This window comes from Microcaecilia unicolor, chromosome 13 (assembly GCF_901765095.1).
Source record: "Microcaecilia unicolor chromosome 13, aMicUni1.1, whole genome shotgun sequence".
NCBI lineage: Eukaryota > Metazoa > Chordata > Amphibia > Gymnophiona > Siphonopidae > Microcaecilia > Microcaecilia unicolor.
The window spans coordinates 18,845,729-18,870,240 of NC_044043.1; the positions used below are offsets into that span (position 1 = coordinate 18,845,729).

Here is a 24,512-nt window from a genome sequence, read left to right on the forward strand (position 1 = left end):
AGCCAGCATTTGTAGTGCACTGGTCCCACTAACCGAACGGAAAAAGCCCTTCCTTTACCGATCCCGTAGTGATTCGGAAAGGAACGGGCATGCATGCAAATGAGCTGCTCGCTGTTAGCTCATTTGCACACGACTTCCTTCCTAAGGAGGGGAAGCCAGTGCAGAGCAGCCAAGCGTTATGCGTGGCTGCTCTGTGCATGCCAAAGACAGCTTCATACATGCAGACAAGCTGCGTGTTTAATAGCCGTCTACAACCTTAGAAAAACACAAGTCCAGGTGAAAATGTCCAAGTGCTCGTCAGGGATGTGTTTTTTTTTTTTAAAGTATGGGTGAAGGACTTTCTTCGCTATGCCTCCATCACGGCAGTTGAGGACGTCCTTCCCTGCGACGGCAGTTGAGGACGTCCTTCCTATGCCTCTGTCCCTGTGACGGCAGTTGAGGACGTCCAAAATATGGATGTTTCTGTGAGAATGACGTCCATGCCTTTGCTATGCCTCTGACACCCCATTTATTTATTTGGATTTTGGATCACAAGTAGCAGCAGTGGGATTGGAACCGGCCACCTCTGGATTACAAGACTAGTGCTCAAACCACTAGGCCACTCCTCCACTCCCTTGAAATTTGGCCATCCCTGTGGGGGGAGGGGCAGTTGAGGACGTCCAAAATGTTTGAAAGAAGGACATTTATTTTATTTATTTATTTGTTGCATTTGTATACCACATTTTCCCACCTATTTGCAGGCTCAATGTGGCTTACAATACATCATGAATGGAGAAGGTATATAAGAGAATGTACATTTAGTATTACAGAAGGATCTTGGTAACATGATAATGATAAGGCATGATAGTAGTTTAACAAGCAAGTGTGATAGACATGCACGCCTTCGTTATGCCTCCGCTGACACACACACACCTCCTCCCCCAGGGACCTGCATACTGTCTCTCTCCCCCCCCCCCCCCCCTCCCCCGCCGGGACAGCCAAATTTCAAGGGAGTGGAGGAGTGGCCTAGTGGTTAGAGCACTGGTCTTGCAACCCAGAGGTGGCCAGTTCAAATCTCATTGCTGCTACTTGTGATCCAAAATCCAAATAAATAAAGGGGGTGTCAGAGGCATAGCAAAGGCATGGACGTCCTTCTCACAGAAACATTCACATTTTGGACGTCCTCAACTGCCGTCACAGGGACAGAGGCATAGCGAAGGACATCCTTCATCCGTACTCTAAAAAAAAAAAAAAAAAAAAAAGACGAAAGTTTTTTAAAGTTGTTTTTTTTGGGGTGGGAGGTGGTTAGTGACCACTGGGGGAGTCAGGGGAGGTCATCCCCAATTTTTGTGGCTTGGTCGTAAAAAAAAAAAAGGACCAAGTAAAGTCGGCCAAGTGTTCGTCAGGGACGCCCTTCTTTTTTCCATTATCGCTTAAGGACGCTCATCTGTTAGGCACACCCCAGTCCCGCCTTTGCTACGCCTCCGACATGCCCCCGGGAACTTTGGTCATCTCCGCGACAGGAAGCAGTTGGGGACGCCCAAAATCGGCTTTCAATTATGTCGATTTGGGTGACCCTGAGAGAAGGACGCCCATCTCCCGATTTGTGTCGAAAGATGGGCGCTCTTCTCTTTCGAAAATAAGCCTGTCTGTCTCACTGTGTAACACAGTAAAGATCCACGCATGTAGCTTCTGTCTTGGTAGGACACTGCCTGGGTCCAAATATGGAAGGTTTGTCCCACCAAGCAGCCCTTGAATGCTCAGCAGGTGGCGGCTAAGTGTCCTTATGGTGATACTGTGTGAGTTCATGCAGGGTGTCCTGGTGCAGCACTATGAATGATTCCATGTTGGAGCGGATTGTGCCCACATGTAATGCTCTGATGGGCTTAGGTGTCCATGGATTCTGAAGGACCAGGCACATTGCAAAGGTTCATACATGAGCATTCTGTATGTTTTGGTATGCTGTGGGGGTGGATGGAAGTCGTGGCCCAGTATACAGCGACGTAAGGCTTACATTTCATCTTCTGTGCATTTTGAACCCCTTGATCCGTGTTTGTGGAAGCAAAATTGACTTTCTTCATTTTATCTAACTTCAGGAAGATATTTGCTTTTGACCTGGACACAAAACGTTTAGCTACCATGAGTACCCTTCTGCTACGTGCTGGAGTCACATGTCATGAAATGGCCAATCAGGATTTTCTGCAGGTGGAGCCCCGTGATCCCAAGTACATGAGTGTGACACACATTCTGCTGGACCCATCATGCAGTGGCTCTGGTGAGTAGCTGCAAGGCAGCTCGTGGATGTAGGAGGGGTAAGTTAGTGGGCCCAGGGGAGGTTCTGAGCCACAAGGGGTAATACATTGACACTTGAAGGGCATAGGAGGGAAGGCAATGGGAAGAAGCAGGTCACAGAAATAAGAGGTAGTGAGCAGTGAGATTTGGGGAATGTAAACCAGAACCATTCAGAAAGATAGATTGCAAGGCAAAGCAGTGCTTGTGTGGGACCGTATAGGGTGAGAACAAGCACTGAGCTTTTATTGCATGTGTTTCAGGTTGCGGGCGGAGGCTGAATGCATTCCCTCTTCTCCCTTCTCTTCCCCCCCCCCCCTAAAAAAAAAACAAACCCTCTGAGCAGTGGTTCATCTCTCTGGTTTCTCTCTTACTCAGGGATAGTGGATCGCCTGAACCAGTTGACAGATGATGAGAAATCTTCATGTGAAGAACGGCTGCTAGCACTAGCAGCCTTTCAGCGGAAGATGCTGGGTCATGCACTCAGCTTCCCTGCAGTGCAGTGTGTAGTTTATTCCACATGCTCGCTGCACCAACAGGAAAATGAGGATGTGGTGCAAGATGCACTGGAGAGGAATGGAACATTCAGGTATTACAGGGATGCTGGAAGGGAAGGTAGAGGTATATGGTGAAACTAGATCTTACTTGCAAATTTTCTTTACTTTCCTTACTCCAGATCAGTTCAGACGAGTGGGTTTTGCACTCAGCAGCATATGGGAACTGAAAAACACTAGCCTCACCGTGAGCCTTTAAGATCCTTATGCAGTCCACTTACAAAGGAAGGCTTAGGCGGTTATAGTCATCTAGCTTTGTTATTGAAATAGTGGCTGGAAGTGGACTGCATATTTGAATAACAAAGCTAGATGCCTATAACCCCCTAAGCCTTCCTTTGTAACACTGAAGAACTAACAAACATACCCCCCTTTTTTTTTCCAGCTGTGAAAGTGACAAAAAGGCACTCAATGTGGAAATTAAAGAGAGTAAGACCTTTCTTCCCAAGAACCATTTTCCGCAACCTGGTACAATCAATGGTGCTCAGTCATCTAGACTACTGCAATGCACTCTACGCCGGCTGCAAAGAGCAAATAATCAAGAAGCTTCAGACAGCCCAGAGCACAGCAGCTAGACTCATATTCGGTAAAACAAAGTATGAAAGTGCTAAACCCCTACGAGAAAAACTACACTGGCTCCCACTTAAAGAACGCATCACGTTCAAAATATGCACCCTAGTTCACAAAATCATTCACGGAGATGCACCAGCCTACGTGTCAGACCTGATAGACTTACCACCCAGGAATGCTAAAAGATCATCCCGCACATTCCTTAACCTGCACTTCCCCAACTGCAAAGGTCTAAAATACAAACTAATGCATGCGTCTAACTTTACCTACCTGAGCTCACAGTTAATGGAACGCATTACCGCGCAACTTAAAAACGATCTACGAACTAACCAACTTCCACAAACTACTGAAGACCCATCTCTTTAACAAGGCATACCACAAAGATTAACAAATATGAACATATACAAATCCTCCACATATATTCAGAACTGTCTTGCTGTATTACTATCATGTTTTTATTATAATGCTACCCAAGATCCTTCTGTACCATTAAATGTATATTTCTAATTCTCCGAGGACAAGCAGGCTGCTTGTTCTCACTGATGGGTGACGTCCACGGCAGCCCCTCCAATCGGAAACTTCACTAGCAAAGTCCTTTGCTAGCCCTCGCGCGCCCGCGCGCACCGCGCATGCGCGGCCGTCTTCCCGCCCGAAACCGGCTCGAGCCGGCCAGTCTTCTTTTGTCCGCACTCGGTACGGTCGTGTTTTCGCCGTGTCGAGCCCCGGAAAGTCGACCTCGCGCGTACAATTTGTTTGAACGTGTTTTTTTCCTTCGGGAAAGCTTTGTCCTAGTCGGGAAGTGCTCCGGAAACCCCCCGCCGGGTTTCGTGTAAATCCTCCCCGTACTTCCAGCTTTTTTGCCCCGGTAAGTTTTCTTTCGTCGTCGGGGTAGGCCTTTTTTCGGCCTCGGTCGAGATTTTTTCTCCCTCTAAATTTGGTGCTTCGAATTTCGCCATTTCGGCTTTTGATTTCGCCGGCGTGATTTTTCCGCCCATGACATCGAAGCCTTCCAGCGGCTTCAAGAAGTGCACCCAGTGCGCCCGGGTTATCTCGCTCACTGATCGACACTCGTCGTGTCTTCAGTGTCTGGGGGCCGAGCACCGCCCTCAGAACTGCAGTCTGTGTTCCCTGCTTCAAAGGCGGACTCAGGTAGCGAGACTAGCCCAGTGGAACGTGTTGTTCTCGGGCTCTTCGTCGGCATCGGCACCGGGATCTTCGAGTGCATCGACGTCGTCAGCGTCCAGACCATCTTCCTCGGCCGCCCCTGCATCGAGTGCATCGAGGCATCGGGCCTCTGCATCGGCGCCGAGACATCGGATAGCTGCATCGACGTCGGTGGTACCAGGACCTCGTCTGCTGATGTCGTCGGACGGTGGTGCATCGGGTGGAGTGCAGGTGAGGGCTGTCCATTCCCCTGCTGGTGGCGGTGAGCCCTCGGGTGGGTCTCCGCCTACCCTGAGGGCTCCTGCGGTACAGCCCCCCCGAGATCGACCTTCTTCAGTCTCGGCCCCGAGGAAGCGACGGGTGGATTCGACGTCCTCCTCGTCGGTGCCGGGGAGCTCCGGTGACATGCTTCGGAAGAAATCGAAGAAGCATCGACACCGGTCTCCTCCCCGTGTCGGCACCGAGAGCTCTGGGTCGCCGAGGGATTCGGCACCCAGCAGGCATCGGCACCGAGAGGACCGCTCACCCTCTGTTCAGGAGGTGTCGATGCGCTCCGCTCTGGACAGCCCGGAACAGCCTCCACGCCCGGAACAGGTACTGACGTCGACGCCTGCATCGACCTCTCAGCCTTTCTCTGCAGCCGCTCTAAACGAGAGCCTCCGGGCCGTTCTCCCAGAGATTCTGGGAGAGCTGTTGCGCCCTACCCCTCCGGTACCGGCGGTGCTTGCGCCACCGGTACCGTCGAGCGTGGCGCCGGCTGGCCCATCGCCCAGGTTGAGGTCCCCGACGTCGGTACCGCGTGCGGTACCGACCGCGGCCACCTCCCAGGAAGGCTCCCCGACTACGTCGGCGGAGGGAGCTTCGCCGATGCGGGCGAGGGAGTCTACCTCTCGACGCCCCCATCGTGGACAGGGTTCCACGGAGTCGAGCAGGGCGAGGTTGCAGACACAGGTCCGTGAACTTGTGTCTGACACCGAGGGTGAGGCCTCGTGGGAGGAAGAGGAAGATCCCAGATATTTCTCTGACGAGGAGTCTGGGGGTCTTCCGTCTGATCCCACTCCCTCTCCTGAGAGACAGCTTTCTCCTCCCGAGAGTCTGTCTTTTGCCTCCTTTGTCCGGGAGATGTCTACGGCCATCCCCTTCCCGGTGGTTGTGGAGGACGAGCCCAGGGCTGAAATGTTTGAGCTCCTGGACTATCCTTCTCCACCTAAGGAAGCGTCCACTGTTCCCTTGCACCATGTCCTGAAGAAGACATTGCTTGCGAACTGGACCAAACCATTAACTAATCCCCACATTCCCAAGAAGATCGAGTCCCAGTACCGGATCCATGGGGACCCAGAGCTGATGCGCACTCAGTTGCCTCATGACTCTGGAGTTGTGGATTTGGCCCTAAAGAAGGCTAAGAGTTCTAGGGAACATGCTTCGGCGCCCCCGGGCAAGGACGCTAGAACCTTAGACTCCTTTGGGAGGAAGGCCTACCATTCCTCTATGCTCGTGTCCAAGATCCAGTCTTACCAGCTCTACACGAGCATACACATGCGGAATAATGTGCGGCAGTTGGCGGGCTTGGTTGATGCTCTTCCCCCTGAGCAAGCCAAGCCTTTTCAGGAGGTGGTCAGGCAGCTGAAGGCGTGCAGAAAATTCCTGGCCAGAGGAGTTTATGACACTTTTGATGTTGCGTCCAGGGCCGCTGCTCAAGGTGTGGTGATGCGCAGGCTCTCATGGCTGCGTGCCGCCGACCTGGAGAATAGAGTCCAGCAGCGGATTACGGACTTGCCTTGCCGTGCGGATAACATTTTTGGCGAAAAAGTCGAGCAGGTGGTAGAGTCTCTCCACCAGCGGGACACCGCATTCGACAAGTTCGCCCGCCGGCAGCCTTCAGCTTCTACCTCTACAGGTAGACGATTTTTCGGGGGAAGGAAGACTGTTCCCTATACTTCTGGCAAGCGTAGGTACAATCCTCCTTCCCGACAGCCTGCGGCCCAGGCTAAGCCCCAGCGCGCTCGCTCTCGTCAGCAGCGTGCGAATCAGCAAGGCCCCGCGGCTCCCCAGCAAAAGCAAGGGGCGAGCTTTTGACTGGCTCCAGCAGAGCATAGCCGACATCCAAGTGTCAGTGCCGGGCGACCTGCCTGTCGGAGGGAGGTTGAAAGCTTTTCACCAAAGGTGGCCTCTTATAACCTCCGATCAGTGGGTTCTCCAAATAGTCCGGCAAGGATACACCCTCAATTTGGCCTCTCAACCTCCAAATTGTCCACCGGGAGCTCAGTCCTACAGCTTCCAGCACAAGCAGGTACTTGCAGAGGAACTCTCCGCCCTTCTCAGCGCCAATGCGGTCGAGCCCGTGCCATCCGGGCAAGAAGGGCTGGGGTTCTATTCCAGGTACTTCCTTGTGGAAAAGAAAACAGGGGGGATGCGTCCCATCCTAGACCTAAGGGCCCTGAACAAATATCTCGTAAAAGAAAAGTTCAGGATGCTTTCCCTGGGCACCCTTCTCCCCATGATTCAGCAAAACGATTGGCTATGCTCTCTGGACTTGAAGGATGCCTACACACACATCCCGATACTGCCAGCTCACAGACAGTATCTGCGATTTCAGCTGGGCGCACGCCACTTCCAGTACTGTGTGCTACCCTTTGGGCTCGCCTCTGCGCCCAGGGTGTTCACAAAGTGCCTAGCTGTGGTAGCAGCGGCGCTTCGCAGGCTGGGGGTGCACGTGTTCCCATATCTCGACGATTGGCTGGTGAAGAACACATCCGAGGCAGGAGCCCTGCAGTCCATGCAGATGACTATTCGCCTCCTGGAGCTACTGGGGTTTGTGATAAATTACCCAAAGTCCCATCTTCTCCCAGTGCAGAAACTCGAATTCATCGGAGCCCTGCTGGATTCTCGGACGGCTCGCGCCTATCTCCCAGAGGCGAGGGCCAACAACTTGTTGTCCCTCGTCTCGCGGGTGCGAGCGTCCCAGCAGATCACAGCTCGGCAGATGTTGAGATTGCTGGGCCACATGGCTTCCACAGTTCATGTGACTCCCATGGCCCGCCTTCACATGAGATCTGCTCAATGGACCCTAGCCTCCCAGTGGTATCAGGCCGCCGGGGGTCTAGAGGACGTGATCCACCTGTCCACGAGTTTTCTCGAATCCCTGTATTGGTGGACGATTTGCTCCAATTTGACTCTGGGACGTCCCTTCCAAATTCCTCAGCCTCAAAAAGTGCTGACCACGGATGCGTCTCTCCTGGGATGGGGAGCTCATGTCGATGGGCTTCACACCCAAGGAAGGTGGTCCCTCCAAGAAAGCGATCTACAGATCAATCTTCTGGAGTTGCGAGCGATCTGGAACGCTCTGAAGGCTTTCAGAGATCGGCTGTCCCACCAAATTATCCAAATTCAGACAGACAATCAGGTTGCCATGTACTATGTCAACAAGCAGGGGGGCACCGGATCTCGCCCCCTGTGTCAGGAAGCCGTCAGCATGTGGCTCTGGGCTCGCCGTCAAGGCATGGTGCTCCAAGCCACATATCTGGCAGGCGTAAACAACAGTCTGGCCGACAGGTTGAGCAGGATTATGCAACCTCACGAGTGGTCGCTCAATTCCCGTGTGGTGCGACAGATCTTCCGGGCGTGGGGCACCCCCCTGGTAGATCTCTTCGCATCTCAAGTGAACCACAAGGTCCCTCAGTTCTGTTCCAGGCTTCAGGCCCACGGCAGACTGGCGTCGGATGCCTTCCTCCTGGATTGGGGGGAAGGTCTGCTGTATGCTTATCCTCCCATTCCTCTGGTGGGGAAGACTTTGTTGAAACTCAAGCAAGACCGAGGCACCATGATTCTGATTGCTCCCTTTTGGCCGCGTCAGATCTGGTTCCCTCTTCTTCTGGAGTTATCCTCCGAAGAACCGTGGAGATTGGAGTGTTTTCCGACCCTCATCACGCAGGGCGAAGGGGCTCTGCTGCATCCCAACCTCCAGTCCCTGGCTCTCACGGCCTGGATGTTGAGGGCGTAGACTTTGCCTCTTTGGGTCTGCCAGAGGGTGTCTCCCGCATCTTGCTTGCTTCCAGGAAAGACTCCACTAAGAGAAGTTACTTCTTTCATTGGAGGAGGTTTGCCGTCTGGTGTGACAGCAAGGCCCTAGATCCTCGCTCTTGTCCTACACAGACCCTGCTTGAATACCTTCTCCACTTGTCGGAGTCTGGTCTGAAGACCAACTCCGTAAGGGTTCACCTTAGTGCAATCAGTGCATACCATTACCAAGTGGAAGGTAAGCCGATCTCAGGACAGCCTTTAGTTGTTCGCTTCATGAGAGGTTTGCTTTTGTCAAAGCCCCCTGTCAAGCCTCCTACAGTGTCATGGGATCTCAATGTCGTTCTCACCCAGCTGATGAAACCTCCTTTCGAGCCACTGAATTCCTGCCATCCGAAGTACTTGACCTGGAAGGTCATTTTCTTGGTGGCAGTTACCTCGGCTCGTAGAGTCAGTGAGCTTCAGGCCCTGGTAGCCCAGGCCCCTTACACCAAATTTCATCACAACAGAGTAGTCCTCCGCACTCACCCTAAGTTTCTGCCAAAGGTTGTGTCGGAGTTCCATCTGAACCAGTCAATTGTCTTGCCAACATTCTTTCCCCGTCCTCATTCCTGCCCTGCTGAACGTCAGCTGCACACATTGGACTGCAAGAGAGCATTGGCCTTCTATCTGGAGCGGACACAGCCCCACAGACAGTCCGCCCAATTGTTTGTTTCTTTTGATCCCAACAAGAGGGGAGTGGCTGTAGGGAAACGCACCATATCCAATTGGCTAGCAGATTGCATTTCCTTCACTTACGCCCAGGCTGGGCTGGCTCTTGAGGGTCATGTCACGGCTCATAATGTTAGAGCCATGGCAGCGTCGGTAGCCCACTTGAAGTCAGCCACCATGGAGGAAATTTGCAAAGCTGCGACGTGGTCATCTGTCCACACATTCACATCTCATTACTGCCTGCAGCAGGATACCCGACGTGACAGTCGGTTCGGGCAGTCAGTTCTTCAGAACCTGTTTGGGCTTTAGGATCCAACTCCACCCCCCGAGGGCCCTGTTTGTTCTGTTCCAGGCTACACTCTCAGTTAGTTGGTAAATTTTTTAGGTCAATCTCAGTTATGTCCTCGCCGTTGCGAGGCCCAATTGACCAATGTTGTTGTTTTGAGTGAGCCTGGGGGCTAGGGATACCCCATCAGTGAGAACAAGCAGCCTGCTTGTCCTCGGAGAAAGCGAATGCTACATACCTGTAGAAGGTATTCTCCGAGGACAGCAGGCTGATTGTTCTCACAAACCCGCCCGCCTCCCCTTTGGAGTTGTGTCTTCCCTTGAAGTGTATTGTCTTGCTACATACTGGACTGGCCGGCTCGAGCCGGTTTCGGGCGGGAAGACGGCCGCGCATGCGCGGTGCGCGCGGGCGCGCGAGGGCTAGCAAAGGACTTTGCTAGTGAAGTTTCCGATTGGAGGGGCTGCCGTGGACGTCACCCATCAGTGAGAACAATCAGCCTGCTGTCCTCGGAGAATACCTTCTACAGGTATGTAGCATTCGCTTTATATTTCCACATATCATGATGTATTGTAAGCCACATTAAGCCTGCAAAGAGGTGGGAAAATGTGGGATACAAATGCAATAAATAAACTCTGTTGATCTTAGACTACTTTTTCTTTTTTTTGCCCCCAACCTTGCTGCTATTCTACCTGGGCCTCCCACACAATATTCCAGACAAGTACTTACCTATTCATGGCTGAAAACCCTGGGTGGGTTCTGAATTGACTTTGGAGGAACCTTCCTCCAGACCAGTTTAGATGAGCAGGAGGGATAATAAAACCTGCCGATAACTGTCTCCTCAAATCTCGCGTCCTGACTCACCTGCACATCTAGCTGTTAATGTCTTGTGAAGAAATGTAATGAAGATAATACGTTGATAATACACTGAAACCTTCTGCTCAGTGTGCTGAGTTGGGTATTATTAGGAAAGGTATGGAGAACAGGTGTAAGGATGTTATAATGCCATTGTATCGCTCCATGGTGCGACCGCACCTTGAGTATTGTGTTCAATTCTGGTCGCCGCATCTCAAGAAAGATATAGCAGAATTGGAAAAGGTGCCGTGAAGGGCGACGAAAATGATAGCGGGGATGGGACGACTTCCCTATGAAGAAAGACTAAGGAGGCTAGGGCTTTTCAGCTTGGAGGAGAGACTGCTGAGGGGAGACATGATAGAGGTATATAAAATAATGAGTGGAGTGGAACAGGTGGATGTGAAGCGTCTGTTCACACTTTCCAAAAATACTAGGACTAGGGGGCATGCGATGAAACTACAGTGTAGTAAAACAAATAGGAGAAAAGTTTTCTTTACCCAACGCATAATTAAACTCTGGAATTCGTTGCCTGAGAACATAGTGAAGGCGGTTAGCTTGGCAGAGTTTAAAAAGGGGTTGGACGGTTTCCTAAAGGACAAGTCCATAAACCGCTACTAAATGAACTTAGGAAAAATCCACAATTTTGGGAATAACATGTATAAAATGTTTGTGCGTTTGGGTAGCTTGCCAGGTGCCCTTGACCTGGATTGGCTGCTGTCGGGGACAGGATGCTGGGCTCGATGGACCTTTGGTCTTTTCCCAGTATGGCATTACTTATGTACTACGTGGCTTCCTACGAATAGCCAGAGGTGAAATCTGACCATACTCTGTCCAGGAAGCCACTTGGCCCCTGATGGAATGCACCTTAAGCTGTAGCAGCACTGAATGTCCTTTGAGGAGATAAGCCAAGGAAATAACCTTCTTCAGCCAACATGCTATGGAAACCTCAGAAGCCACTTCTCCTTTCCTGTGACTGACTGTCCTCTTAAGGTACTCCCGGAAAACCTTGTAGAAGTCAAGATGGTACAACTGCTTCTGCTCAACATTACCTCTCGTGTTCCCCACACTGTTAGCGCCGCAGCTTGGTCAGTATGAAAGGTAGACAGGAACTGGCCTGACAATCACTTCTTCCTTATGAAGCTTGAGGAACGGCTCCCTGCACCACAAGGCTTGAAGGCCCAAAATGCGCCGCACCGAACAATGTGAGCAAGTGTAAAGTGATGCGTGTGGGAAAGAGGAACCCAAACTATAGCTACGTAATGCAAGGTTCCACATTAGGAGTCAACGATCAGGAAAAGGATCTGGGTGTCATTGATGATACGTTAAACCCTCTGCTCCATGTGCGGCGGCTAAGAAAGCAAATAGAATGTTAGGTATTATTAGGAAAAGAATGGAAAACAAAGATGAGGACGTTATGATGCGTTTGTATTGCTCCATGGTGTGACCGCACCTTGAATATTGTGTGCAATTCTGGTTACCGCATCTCAAAAAGATATAGTGGAATTAGAAAAGGTAGAGAGAAGGGCGAGAAAAATGATAAAGTAGATGGGACGACTTCCCTATGAGGAGAGGCTCTAAAGCAGTTAGGGCTCTTCGGCTTGGAGAAGAGACGGCTGAGGGGGAGATATGATAGAGGTCTGTAAAATAATGAGTGGAATGGAATGGGTAGATGTGAATCACTTGTTTACTCTTTTCAAAAATACTAGGACTAGGGAGAACACAATGAAGATACAAAGTAGTAAATTTAAAACAAATCTGAGAGAATAATTCTTCATTCAACGTATAATTAAACTCTGGAATTTGTTGCCAGGGAATGTAGTAAAAGCAGTTAGCTTAGCGGGGTTTAAAAAAGGTTTGAATAGCTTCCTTAAAGAAAAGTCCATAAGCCATTATTAAAATGTCTTGGGGAAAATCCACTGCTTATTTCTAGGATACACAAATAAATATAGGAAAAGCAGACTACTACAACGGCAAAATTTTAATAATGAGGGGGATGTCTCATACAGTCATGCAGGCACGCTGTATTAAGCTCTGCAATTATGACACAGTATAATCATCGACTGCCCCCGACCACCAGTAGTGCACTATGTTTGCTTATCGTGAATTTACTGATACTAATTTTTAAATATAAATATCTTTATATAGCATTGTGCTCACATCACTTTTTTTATAAAATAACTAGTAAAAAAGGCCCGTTTCTGACACAAATGAAACGGGCGCTAGCAAGGTTTTCCTCGGAGTGTGTATGTTTGTGAGAGTGACTGTTTGAGAGTCAGAGTGAAAGTGTGAGTGTGTGAGAGAGAGAGTGAGTCTGGGTGTGAGTGTGTGTGTGAGAATGTGTGCAAGTGTGTATGTAAGACACAGTGTGAGAGAGAGTGTGTGTGTGTGGGCGAGAGAGAGAGTGTGTGTGAGACACAGATTCTCTGTGAGAGTGAGTGTATGAGACCAAGCGAGTGTGTGAGTGACTGTGTGGCACATAGAGAGTGAATGTGATACAGTGTGAGACAGAGTGTGTGAGAGTGAGAGTCAGAAAGACATTGTATATGAGAGAGAAAGTGTGAGCTCTGCCCTCCCAATCCATGCCCATCTGTCCCCTGCCCCCTCCATTCATCCTTTTCCAGCAATTCCCCTCTCTCCCTGAGCCCTGCCCTCCCAATCCGTGCCCATCCATGCTCCTCTGTCACCTGTCCCCTCCATTCATCCCTATCCAGCAATTTCCCTCTCTCCCTGAGGCCTGCCCTCCCAATCCATGCCCACCCATGTTCCTCTGTCACCTGCCCCCTCCATTCATCCCTATCCAGCAATTCCCCTCTCTCCCTGAGCCCTGCCCTGCAATCCATATCCATCCATGCCCATCTGTCCCCTCCATTCATCCCTATCCAGCAATTCCCCTCTCTCCCTGAGTCCTGCCCTCCCAATCCATGCCCATCCATGCTCCTCTGTCCCCTGCCCCCTCCATTCATCCCTTTCCAGCAATTTCCCTCTCTCCCTGAGCCCTGCCCTCCCAATCCATGCCCATCCATGCTCCTCTGTCCCCTGCCGCCTCCATTCATCCTTTTCCAGCAAGTCCCCTCTCTCCCTTCCATGACCCCCCCCTCGCATCCATGCTCCTCTCTCTCCCATGTCCCAGCCTGGCCCGCCCTCTTCTCCCCCCCCCACTTCGCATCCATGCCCCCCCTTCGCATCCATGCTGTCGTTCCTCCCCTGCCCTCCCGCTCCCATTGTTGTACTTTACTGGCCACCCTCTTCTCTCCCCCCAACATCCCTTTTTGTTTTTTTTCTTCTTTTTAAATTTACCTCCGTGGCGGTTCCGGCAGCGAAGCGTCAGGGAAGGAGGCGGTGCTCCCGACGTCTAGCTTTCCCTTCGCTGTGTTCCGCCTTCTTTTGACGTCATCCTTGACGTCAGAAGAAGGCGGAACACAGCAAAGGGAAGGCTAGACGTCGGGAGCGCCGCCTCCTTCCCTGACGCTTCGCTGCCGGATTTGTTTGGGTTTTTTTTTCCGCCCTCAACGTCATGACGTTTGACGTGAGGGCGGGGCAGAGACGGCTGGCTGGCTTGAAGGCTTCACACCACGAATCCACGAACCCTTCAGCCTGGGAGTGACGTCAGATGGCTTCAGAACGTTGTCCTCAGAACGTTGAGGGTGCGTTTTATTATATTAGATTTTTAGTGCACTGCTGTTGAAATACTGAAGCTACGAAGAGCTCTACCGCTGTTGCAGTCAAAAATGCAAATGCAAAAAAAAAACTTATCTTAATATTGCTCGAAGCTACGTGCCGCCATTGTACTTCATATAATCTTTGAATTGGTGCGTCTCTCGTGCTTCTAAACTTCACTTGTCAGAGTTTAATTGTATCTCCGGTGTCAATGCCCACCTGACAGGAGCCTGTTTCGCAATCATCTGCTTTGTCAAGGGAGCGACCGGTATATACAAGTGCAGATCTTGTCTAACAATGTCACGGCAGTAGGCTATGTGAACCAACAAGGTGGAACAAAGAGCCCACAAGTAGCACTGTGCTGGATTGGGTGAAGTCTCACTTGTTGGATTTGACAGCAGTTCATGTTGCTGAAGTGGAAAATGTGCAGGCCATTATCAGAGTTGCAATCTGGAAGTCTTTCTAATGATCATTCAGCGCTGGGGTGAGTTGGTGCCCGATCTAACAGTGACAGTGCCCAATGCAAAGGCACCTTCATTTTTCAGCCACAGAAAGGCCAAGCAGTGGGTTATAGATGCTCCAAACCAGGATCTTCCAGAGGACAGAGTTGAGCCTGTAACCGCATATAAGTACATAAGTAATGCCATACTGGGAAAAGACCAAGGGTCCATCGAGCCCAGCATCCTGTCCACGACAGCGGCCAATCCAGGCCAAGGGCACCTGGCAAGCTTCCCAAACGTACAAACATTCTATACGTGTTTATTCCTGGAATTTTGGAGTTTTCCAAGTCCGTTTAGTAGTGGTTTATGGACTTGTCCTTTAGGAAACCGTCCAATCCCTTTTTAAACTCTGCTAAGCTAACCGCCTTCACCACTTTCTCCGGCAACGAATTCCAGAGTTTAATTAGACGTTGGGTGAAGAAAAATTTTCTCCGATTTGTTTTAAATTTACTACACTGTAGTTTCATCGCATGCCCCCTAGTCCTAGTATTTTTGGAAAGCGTGAACAGACGCTTCACATCCACCTGTTCCACTCCACTCATTATTTTATATACCTCTATCATGTCTCCCCTTAGCCGTCTCTTCTCCAAGCTGTATAGCCCTAGCCTCCTTAGTCTTTCTTCATAGGGAAGTCGTCCCATCCCCGCTATCATTTTAGTCGCCCTTCGCTGCACCTTTTCCAATTCTACTATATCTTTCTTGAGATGCGGCGACCAGAATTGAACACAATACTCAAGGTGCGGTCGCACCATGGAGCGATACAACGGCATTATAACATCCTCACACCTGTTTTCCATACCTTTCCTGATAATACCCAACATTCTATTCGCTTTCTTAGCCGCAGCAGCACACTGAGCAGAAGGTTTCAGTGTGTTATCGACGATGACGACACCCAGATCCCTTTCTTGGTCCGTAACTCCTAACGTGGAACCTTGCATGACGTAGCTATAATTCGGGTTCTTTTTTCCCACATGCATCACCTTGCACTTGCTCACATTAAACATCATCTGCCATTTAGCCGCCCAGTCTCCCAGTCTCGTAAGGTCCTCTTGTAATTTTTCACAATCCTGTCGCGATTTAACGACTTTGAATAACTTTGTGTCATCAGCAAATTTAATTACCTCGCTAGTTACTCCCATCTCTAAATCATTTATAAATATATTAAAAAGCAGCGGTCCTAGCACGGACCCCTGAGGAACCCCACTAACTACCCTTCTCCATTGTGAATACTGCCCATTTAACCCCACTCTCTGTTTCCTATCCTTCAACCAGTTTTTAATCCACAATAGGACATTTCCTCCTATCCCATGACCCTCCAATTTCCTCTGTAGCCTTTCATGAGGTACCTTGTCAAACGCCTTTTGAAAATCCAGATACACAATATCAACCGACTTCCCTTTGTCCACATGTTTGTTCACTCCTTCAAAGAATTGAAGTAAATTGGTTAGGCAAGATTTCCCCACACAAAAGCCATGCTGACTTGGTCTCAGTAATCCATGTCCTCGGATGTGCTCTGTAATTTTGTTTTTGATAATAGCCTCTACCATTTTCCCCGGCACCGACGTCAGACTCACCGGTCTATAATTTCCCGGATCTCCCCTGGAGCCTTTTTTAAAAATGGGCGTTACATTGGCCACCCTCCAATCTTCCGGTACCACGCTCGATTTTAAGGATAAGTTGCATATCACTAGCAGTAGCTCCGCAAGCTCGTTTTTCAGTTCTATCAGTACTCTAGGATGAATACCATCTGGTCCAGGAGATTTGCTACTCTTCAGTTTGCCGAACTGCCCCATTACGTCCTCCAGGTTTACCGTGAAGTCAGTAAGTTTCTCTGACTCGTCCGCTTGAAATACCATTTCCGACACCGGTATCCCACCCAAATCTTCCTCGGTGAAGACCGAAGCAAAGAATTCATTCAGTCTCTCCGCTACGTCTTTGTCTTCCTTGATCGCCCCTTTTACCCCTCGGTCATCCAGTGGCCCAACCGATTCTTTTGCCGGCTTCCTGCTTTTAATATACCGCAAAAAATTTTTACTATGTTTTTTTGCCTCTAATGCTATCTTTTTTTCATACTCCCTCTTGGCCTTCTTAATCTGCGCCTTGCATTTGCTTTGACACTCCTTATGCTGTTTCTTGTTATTTTCAGACGGTTCCTTCTTCCATTTTCTGAAGGCGTTTCTTTTAGCCCTAATAGCTTCCTTCACCTCACTTTTCAACCAGGCCGGGTGTCTTTTGGACTTCCGTCTTTCTTTTCTAATTCGCGGAATATGTATGACCTGGGCCTCCAGGATGGTATTTTTGAACAGCGTCCACGCCTGTTGTTCAGTTTTTACTCTCTCAGTTGCCCCCCCTTTTTTTTTACCGTTCTTCTCATTTTATCATAGTCTCCTTTTTTAAAGTTAAACGCTAACGTATTTGACTTTGTGTGTACAGTTACTTCAAGGTTGATGTCAAAACTGATCATATTATGGTCACTGTTATCAAGCGGCCCCAGTACCATAACGTCCCTCACCAGATCATGCGCTCCACTAAGGACCAAGTCTAGAATTTTTCCTTCTCTCGTCGGCTCCTGCACCAGTTGCTCCATAAAGCTGTCCTTGATTTCATCAAGGAATTGTATCTCTGTAGCGTGTCCCGATGTTACATTTACCCAGTCTATATTTGGATAATTGAAGTCACCCATTATTATCACATTGCCCATTTTGTTCGCGTCTCTGATTTCTTTTATCATTTCTGTGTCTACCTGCTCATCCTGGCGAGGTGGACGGTAGTACACTCCTATCACCATTTTTTTCCCTTTTATACATGGAATTTCAACCCACAGTGATTCAAAGGTGTGATTTGTGTCCTGCTGAATTTGTAATCTATCTGAGTCAAGGCTCTCTTTAATATACAATGCTACCCCTCCACCAGTCCGGTCTACCCTATCATTACGATATACTTTGTACCCCGGTATGACAGTGTCCCACTGGTTATCCTCCTTCCACCAGGTCTCAGTAATGCCTATTATATCCAATTTTTCATTTAGTGCAATATATTCCAACTCTCCCATCTTATTTCTTAGACTCCTAGCATTTGCATATAGACATTTCAGAGTATGTTTGTTGTTCTTATTTGCATGATGCTTAGTACCTGACACTATTGATTTGACATCAATAAAGATTTGACATCGGTACAGAAATCTGGTTCACTTGGAAGTATACATACTGTTTCATTTTCTAGTATTAGACAATCTCTTGTGGCAAGGGCCTATGAAGATGCAGGATCCTTCTCTGTATTGTCTTATGGCTCGATTCTTGAGAGGGCTCCTCCAGCAAGGTGAACTCCACCATGCTCAGTTCTAAGAGTTGTACAAATCATTGGTATACATTTGTGTGTGAAGCATGCTCCCAATGGTTTAGGATTCTGGCCTTATCCTCCATCTAAGTACAAATCTCAGCCCTAGCCTGCTATCAGGGTTCTATTTAGGGCAGTTTGTTGGCCTCAAAATCCAGACACTGTGTGTTTTCTTTGGGGGGGGGGGGGGGAGTCAACCTGATTAGGCCTCTGTGAGATTTGAATCTTGTTTTGTCTGTACTAGTTGATCTCCCTTCCAAGTTCTAAGGCAACGTTGAAGGATCTCGTGCTAAAGATAAGTGCTTGTGTATTTATTTATTTATTTGTAGCATTTATACCCCGCTCTTTCCCTTTGAAAATTGTTGAAGGAAAAATTGTGTGTACTAGGGCAGGGCTGGGGAACCTCTGTCCTAGAGGGCTGCAACTCTGTTGGATTTTCAGGATTTCCCCAATCACTATGTATGAGATCTTTTTGAATACTATGGAGGCAATGCATGCAAATAGATCTCATGCATTTTCATTGGGAAATCTTGAAAACCCAACTAGGTTGTGGCCCTTGGACTGAGGTTGCCCACCCCTCTGCACTAGGGCAATCTGTTTTCAAATGGCCATTTCCATGGCTAAAGCAGAGTTTTAGTTTGAAAATTGGCCTTCCACATGAGCCTAAAGCACATATGTAGGCCCAAAGCAGCCAAAAGAGAGGTTTCTAGAAAGTGGTTCATGATGTGAGGCTCAAATGGTAGGTTCAAAAGTGAACTTAAGAAATTTCTTTATGGAGAAGCTAATGGATGCAAAAACTAACAATGCAAGATAGCCTGAAACAGCTACACGGCTTCTTAAGTGTCAAGAAGCAAAGAGCAGTGCTTTCAGGGTATGTAGCATTATCAAAGGCTTTATATTGGACAGGGTATGTGGTCCTTATCTGCTGTCATTAAGGGATGTGTTGATTGCTCCATCTCTCAGTCCTGCAGGGACACATGTTAGAAGGGAGCATGGCATTTTAGCAGTGGGTTATGCTTGGCATCTGGCACCCTGGAATAACACTTCGCCCTTTAATTCTTTTCCTTCATGGCAGGCTGGTGAGCGTTCTCCCTTCTTGGACTCAGCGTGGCCTGGACACTTTTTCTGATGCTGCATGCTGCCTCAGAGCTTCCCCAGCAGAAACACTTACTAATGGTTTCTTTGTTGCTCTCCTCCAAAGAAAAAGAGAGGGGGAAGACTGCAGAGAGGCCTTTAGGTAAGACCCACATCTCTGAAATGACTGCCCCCTTCTTTAGTCAACTGTCCTGTTGCTGGGTCCTAAATGGAAAGCAGGGGTGGAGTTAAGAACATAAGAAAAGTCATGCTGAGTCAGAGGAAGGTATGTAGAAACAAGAGAGGTCTCCACGGAAGTACCAAACGTAAAAGAAACAGTGGTAACCATTACTGAAGAGGTGAAACGTCTGAAGGAGCATTAAAAAATGATCTTTAATAATAACAAACAGGACCCAGCACAGCCATGTTTTAGTTAGTATCGCCTGCAGAGTATCAGTCATGGAAAATATTTTACATCTCTCTGCAGTTGTCTGCTGCCAGGCCCAGACCTGCTCCTACTAGGAAGTAGTGGCGGCAGACATGCAGAGATGTCAAATATCGTGACTGATACTCCTCAGGAACTAGTCATGTCAGAAAGGTGGTCTCTGTAAATTGAATTGATAGATGACATGAAATTTGCGGACACCTGATGTAGCAGATACTAGCTGAAACATAGCTGTGTCGAGTCAGAGGAAGGTTTATAAAGCTCAGCATCCTGTCTCCAGTAGTGGCTACTGGTCCAGATCTGATACTAAAAAACATCTGTTTCCAGGGCAGAGCAATTGTTTTCCCTCTATCTATCCGCCTAATACGTTTATGGAATTAAAATCTTCTTTTAAATCATGCTGAATGGCTCACCTTGACCCCATTCTCTGGCAGTAGATTCCACAGTTTAAGTGCTGCATGGGGGTGGGGAATAAAAGAAAACTGAACTTTCTTTCAAGCAGCCTGTCATCAGTTTCATGGAGTGTCCTTGTTTTTACGTTCCATAGGTTCAACAACTGTTCTGTATTTAACTGTGCCATCCTACTTGTGATTTTATAAATTTATCCCGTCTCTTCATATTGGAGCTTTTCTGACCTCTTTCATTTCTGTTACCCCTCTCTAAACCTTTCAAGTTGCTCTGATTAAGACAGGGAACATTATACACTAAAGAGTTACTGAAGCAGCAGCTGTTACATAAATGTAACAACTGTAAAGTGACAGCGCAGTTTAATTTCCCCTTTGATGCCTCAGATTGAGTGCTCCCAGGGTCTTTGGGGGCAGGCTGGAAACTTTTGAACTTCAGTCTACCTCTTCTGTCCTTTTGCTCACAGGCATGTGCTTTTTTCTTCCTCCCTCCATAGTTGTAGTGGTCACTTGCTAAGTTCTTGCTTGTGGGTAAGAGATGTATGTGATGTGACTTCCTTTTTTTTTTTTTTTTTTTTTACAGTATGTCCTGTAACAGTGCTGATGTGGAACTACCATTGAAGCGCGTTTCAGCCTCTACTAAGCACCAGAAGAGGAAAGGAAACAGAGTCTAGTAGTGAATAAATTTGCTTAGGCCAATAAAAAATATATATATATATAGCAGAGGTAGAGCCTGTGTTTCAGTTGAGAGGGGGAATGGTAGAATCTTGTTACCTGTGACAGTTGGCCAGTGCTGGTGGCCTTTTCAATAGGTTCATTCTTTAACTGTCTCAACTTGTTCAGTTGTTACTAGAATATCCTAAGAAGGTGTTAGACTGTAAAGAGGACAGGTTGCAGCAGGGCAGCGTCTGCTCTAAATGGGCTACACCAGTGCTGCTCAGCCCAGTCCTTGGGGACACACTCAGCCAGGTAGGTTTTCAAGATACTCACAATGAATATGCATGCAAGAGATCTGCATTGCAGTTGAGGCACTGCGTGTAAATTCATTCATTGTGCATATCTCAAAAGCCAGACTGTGTGTCCTGAGTATGGGGTTTAGTAGTCCTGACCTATACCAGGCCAAAAATTGTGCCTTGTGCAGGTACAACAGTGGTGCTGAGGTCAGGATGGAAGAGATTTGTTTTCCTGGTAGGTAGGATCCAGCTGGTGGGAAGGCAGGTGCAGTTATAAAAAGTTGAAGAGATGATCTGAAAGATAGAGCTAGGCTCTAGCTTTCAAACTTCTGCCGGGGGGGGGGGGGGGGGGGAGCTCACTGTGTACCTTCCTCACTTGTTTATCCACTCTCAGGTGTGCTCTTGCTTTAAATAACATCACTCAGGCACTCAGTTTAACTGTATTTTACTGAACTGTAGTCTGCCCTACGATATTGTGTAAGCCACATTGAGCCTGTGACTAGTGGGAAAATGTGGGGCATAAATGTGTGAAATAAATAAAATAATTGATGGGCAAACTAGCACTGTCTTTGGTGGTGGTGGTGGTGAAACAGCTGATTATTCATATTTAGTCATAATTAACTTTTAGCTTAATGTCAAGCTTGACTTTCCAAGGACAAGCTTATATTTTTCACTTGTGTAAGTCCACTTGCTGATGTGCAGGGATTTTCTTTTCACTCCAGCAGCAGCTTTAACAGTGTAATGACCGTGGTAGATCATCTTTAATGGTAACCTATTTTATGCTGTGAAACTTAGTTCTTAAGAACCGGGCTTAATGATAGCCCAGGTTGATAACATTTCTCCTTAGGTTTTTGGGGCATGCTTAAGTGGAGGAGTAGCCTAGTGGTTAGTGCAGTGGATTTTGATCCTGGGGAACTGAGTTCGATTCCCACTGCAGTTCCTTGTGACTGTGTGACTGTCACTTAACCCTCCATTGCCCCTGGTACAAAATAAGTACCTGATTATATGTAAACCACTTTGAATGTAGTTGCAAAAACCTCAGAAAGGCGGTATATCAAGTCCCATTTCCCTTTTATTTGCTGTTAGTCCTCTGCTATACTATGGGAGACTTATATTCCACCATATCTCCATTTGGATTCACTTCAGATTACAAGTAAGGAAAAGAAACACCCTAGTCAGGTGGAATTAATTACATACTAAGGCAGAAAAACATAGCAGTCAAAAAAACAGACCTAAATTAATACCAACAGCAGAAAACATGAGCTTTCAGGCATTTCCTAAATAAGAGATAAGACAAAGTTAATCTTACAAAATTTGGCAGCCCATTCCAAATCAGCAGCTCAATACTTGAAAAAAGAATCCAAATCTTTTTTTAGCTTAACCCCGCTGCAGCTTAGAAGTGACATAGTGAAAACTTTAGCCAATCGAAAGGACTTGCTAGATCTTAACAAACGACAAGGAGTTATTTCAACCACGTTTTGGCCAGTAAGGGCTAGTATTATATGATGCATTAGAAAAATTGATACTTTTCAAAATGTGTACCATTCTACTGCTGTTTGTATTGTAAGCCACATTGAACTCGAGCTCTTCTTAGGCTAATATGGGATAAAAATGTCATAAACAAATTCACAATATGTCTTATGGAGCTTCAAGGCACCTGGGCACAGCAATAATCCAATACACTTATTTTTGCAGTGGAGGAAAAAAAACTCAGAAGAGTATTTGCAGGCTGGGTGGCTCTTCTGAGTTTTTTTTCCTCCACTGCAAAAATAAGTGTATTGGATTATTGCGGTGTCCAGGTGCCTTAAAGCTCCATAAAGCGAAAGATCCATACCTGTAGCAGGTATTCTCCGAGGACAGCAGGCTGATTGTTCTCACTGATGGGTGACGTCCAACGGCAGCCCCAGGATCGGAAGATCTTCCTAGCAACAAAGTTTGCTAGCCCTTGCGCGACCGTCTTCCCGCCCGAACGCGAGCGTGCTCCTCAGTTAAGTAGAAAGCAAAAGACAAGGGAAGACACAACTCCAAAGGGGAGGCGGGTGGGTTTGTGAGAACAATCAGCCTGCTGTCCTCGGAGAATACCTGCTACAGGTATGTATCTTTCGCTTTCTCAGAGGACAAGCAGGCTGCTTGTTCTCACTGATGGGGTATCCCTAGCCCCCAGGCTCACTCAACAACAAACAGAGGTCAATTGGGCCTCGCAACGGCGAGGACATAACTGAGATTGACCTAAAACCAGAACCAACTAACTGAGAGTGCAGCCTGGAACAGAATAAAAATGGGCCTAGGGGGGGTGGAATTGGATTCTAAACCCCAAACAGATTCTGCAGTACCGACTGCCCGAACCGGGTATCCTGCTGTAGGCAGTAATGAGATGTGAATGTGTGAACAGAAGACCACGTCGCAGCCTTGCAAATCTCTTCAATAGTGGCTGACTTCAAGTGGGCCACTGATGCTGCCATGGCTCGAACACTATGAGCCGTGACATGGCCCTCAAGAGCCAGCCCAGGGCGTAAGTGAAGGATATGAAATCTGCTAGCCAGTTGGAGATGGTGCGTTTCCCGACAGCCACTCCCCTTCTGTTGGGATCAAAAGAAACAAACATTTGGGCGGACTGTCTGAATGGGCTTGTCCGCTCGACATAGAAGGCCAATGCTCTCTTGCAGTCCAATGTGTGCAACTGACGCTCAGCAGGGCGGGTATGAGGACGGGGAAAGAATGTTGGCAAGACAATTGACTGGTTCAGATGGAACTCCAACACCACCTTTGGCAAGAACTTAGGGTGTGTGGAGGACTACTCTGTTATGATGAAATTTAGTATAAGGAGCAAACTACTGAAGACCCATCTCTTTAATAAGGCATACCACAAGGATCAACAAATGTGAACATACACCACTCCTCCACATATATTCAGAACTGTCTTAAAATATCTGCTTGTTATAAGAGGGGGTTGAGACAGATTGAAATGTTAAAATGTTTCAGACAAAATGATTATTGTATTGAATGGTTTTTGAATATTTAACTGTCTTGCATTGTCTTGAAATAAAAAAAGATTTATAAAAAAATATATATCTGCTTGTTATACTAATATCATGCTCTATCATTATCATGTTACCCAAGATTCAAACTGTAATGTCTATTTTCTAATGTATTTCCACCATTCATGATGTATTGTAAGCCACATTGAGCCTGCAAAAAGGTGGGAAAATGTGGGATACAAATGCAGTAAATAAAATGAGCTACTAAGGCTTGAAGCTCACTGACTCTATGAGCTGAAGTAACTGCCACCAAGAAAATGACCTTCCAGGTCAAGTACTTCAGATGGCAGGAGTGCAGTGGCTCAAAAGGAGGTTTCATCAGCTGGGTGAGAACAACATTGAGATCCCATGACACTGCAGGAGGCTTGACAGGGGGCTTTGACAAAAGCAAACCTCTCATGAAGCGAACAACTAAAGGCTGTCCCGAGCTAGGCTTACCCTCTACACGATAACCCTAGTAGCGCTCTATAAATGTTAAGTAGTAGTAGTAGTACACGATAATGAAAAGCACTAATTGCGCTAAGGTGAACCCTTACAGAGTTGGTCACTCGGACAAGTGCAGAAGGTATTCAAGCAGAGCAGGGTCTGTGTCGGACAAGAACGAGGATCTAGGGCCTTGCTGTAACACCAGACGGCAAACCTCTTCCATTTGAAAGAGTAACACCTCTTCGTGGAATCTTTTCTGG

The 24,512-nt window shown here is 47.8% G+C and overlaps 1 protein-coding gene across 2 annotated transcripts in view; it reads left to right on the forward strand.

Moving 5' to 3' along the window:
• NSUN5 (NOP2/Sun RNA methyltransferase 5) overlaps nucleotides 1–21,302 on the forward strand; it is an 88,962-nt gene extending 67,660 nt beyond the window's left edge. For both annotated transcript variants that reach the window (XM_030185950.1, XM_030185949.1), the window contains 4 exons: nucleotides 2,076–2,254; nucleotides 2,647–2,857; nucleotides 18,988–19,149; nucleotides 20,419–21,302. In XM_030185950.1, the coding sequence (XP_030041810.1) occupies nucleotides 2,076–2,254; nucleotides 2,647–2,857; nucleotides 18,988–19,149; nucleotides 20,419–20,509 (643 nt within the window). In that variant the 3' untranslated portion in view covers nucleotides 20,510–21,302. The remainder of the gene's footprint in view (nucleotides 1–2,075; nucleotides 2,255–2,646; nucleotides 2,858–18,987; nucleotides 19,150–20,418) is intronic.
• Nucleotides 21,303–24,512: the final 3,210 nt, after the last annotated feature.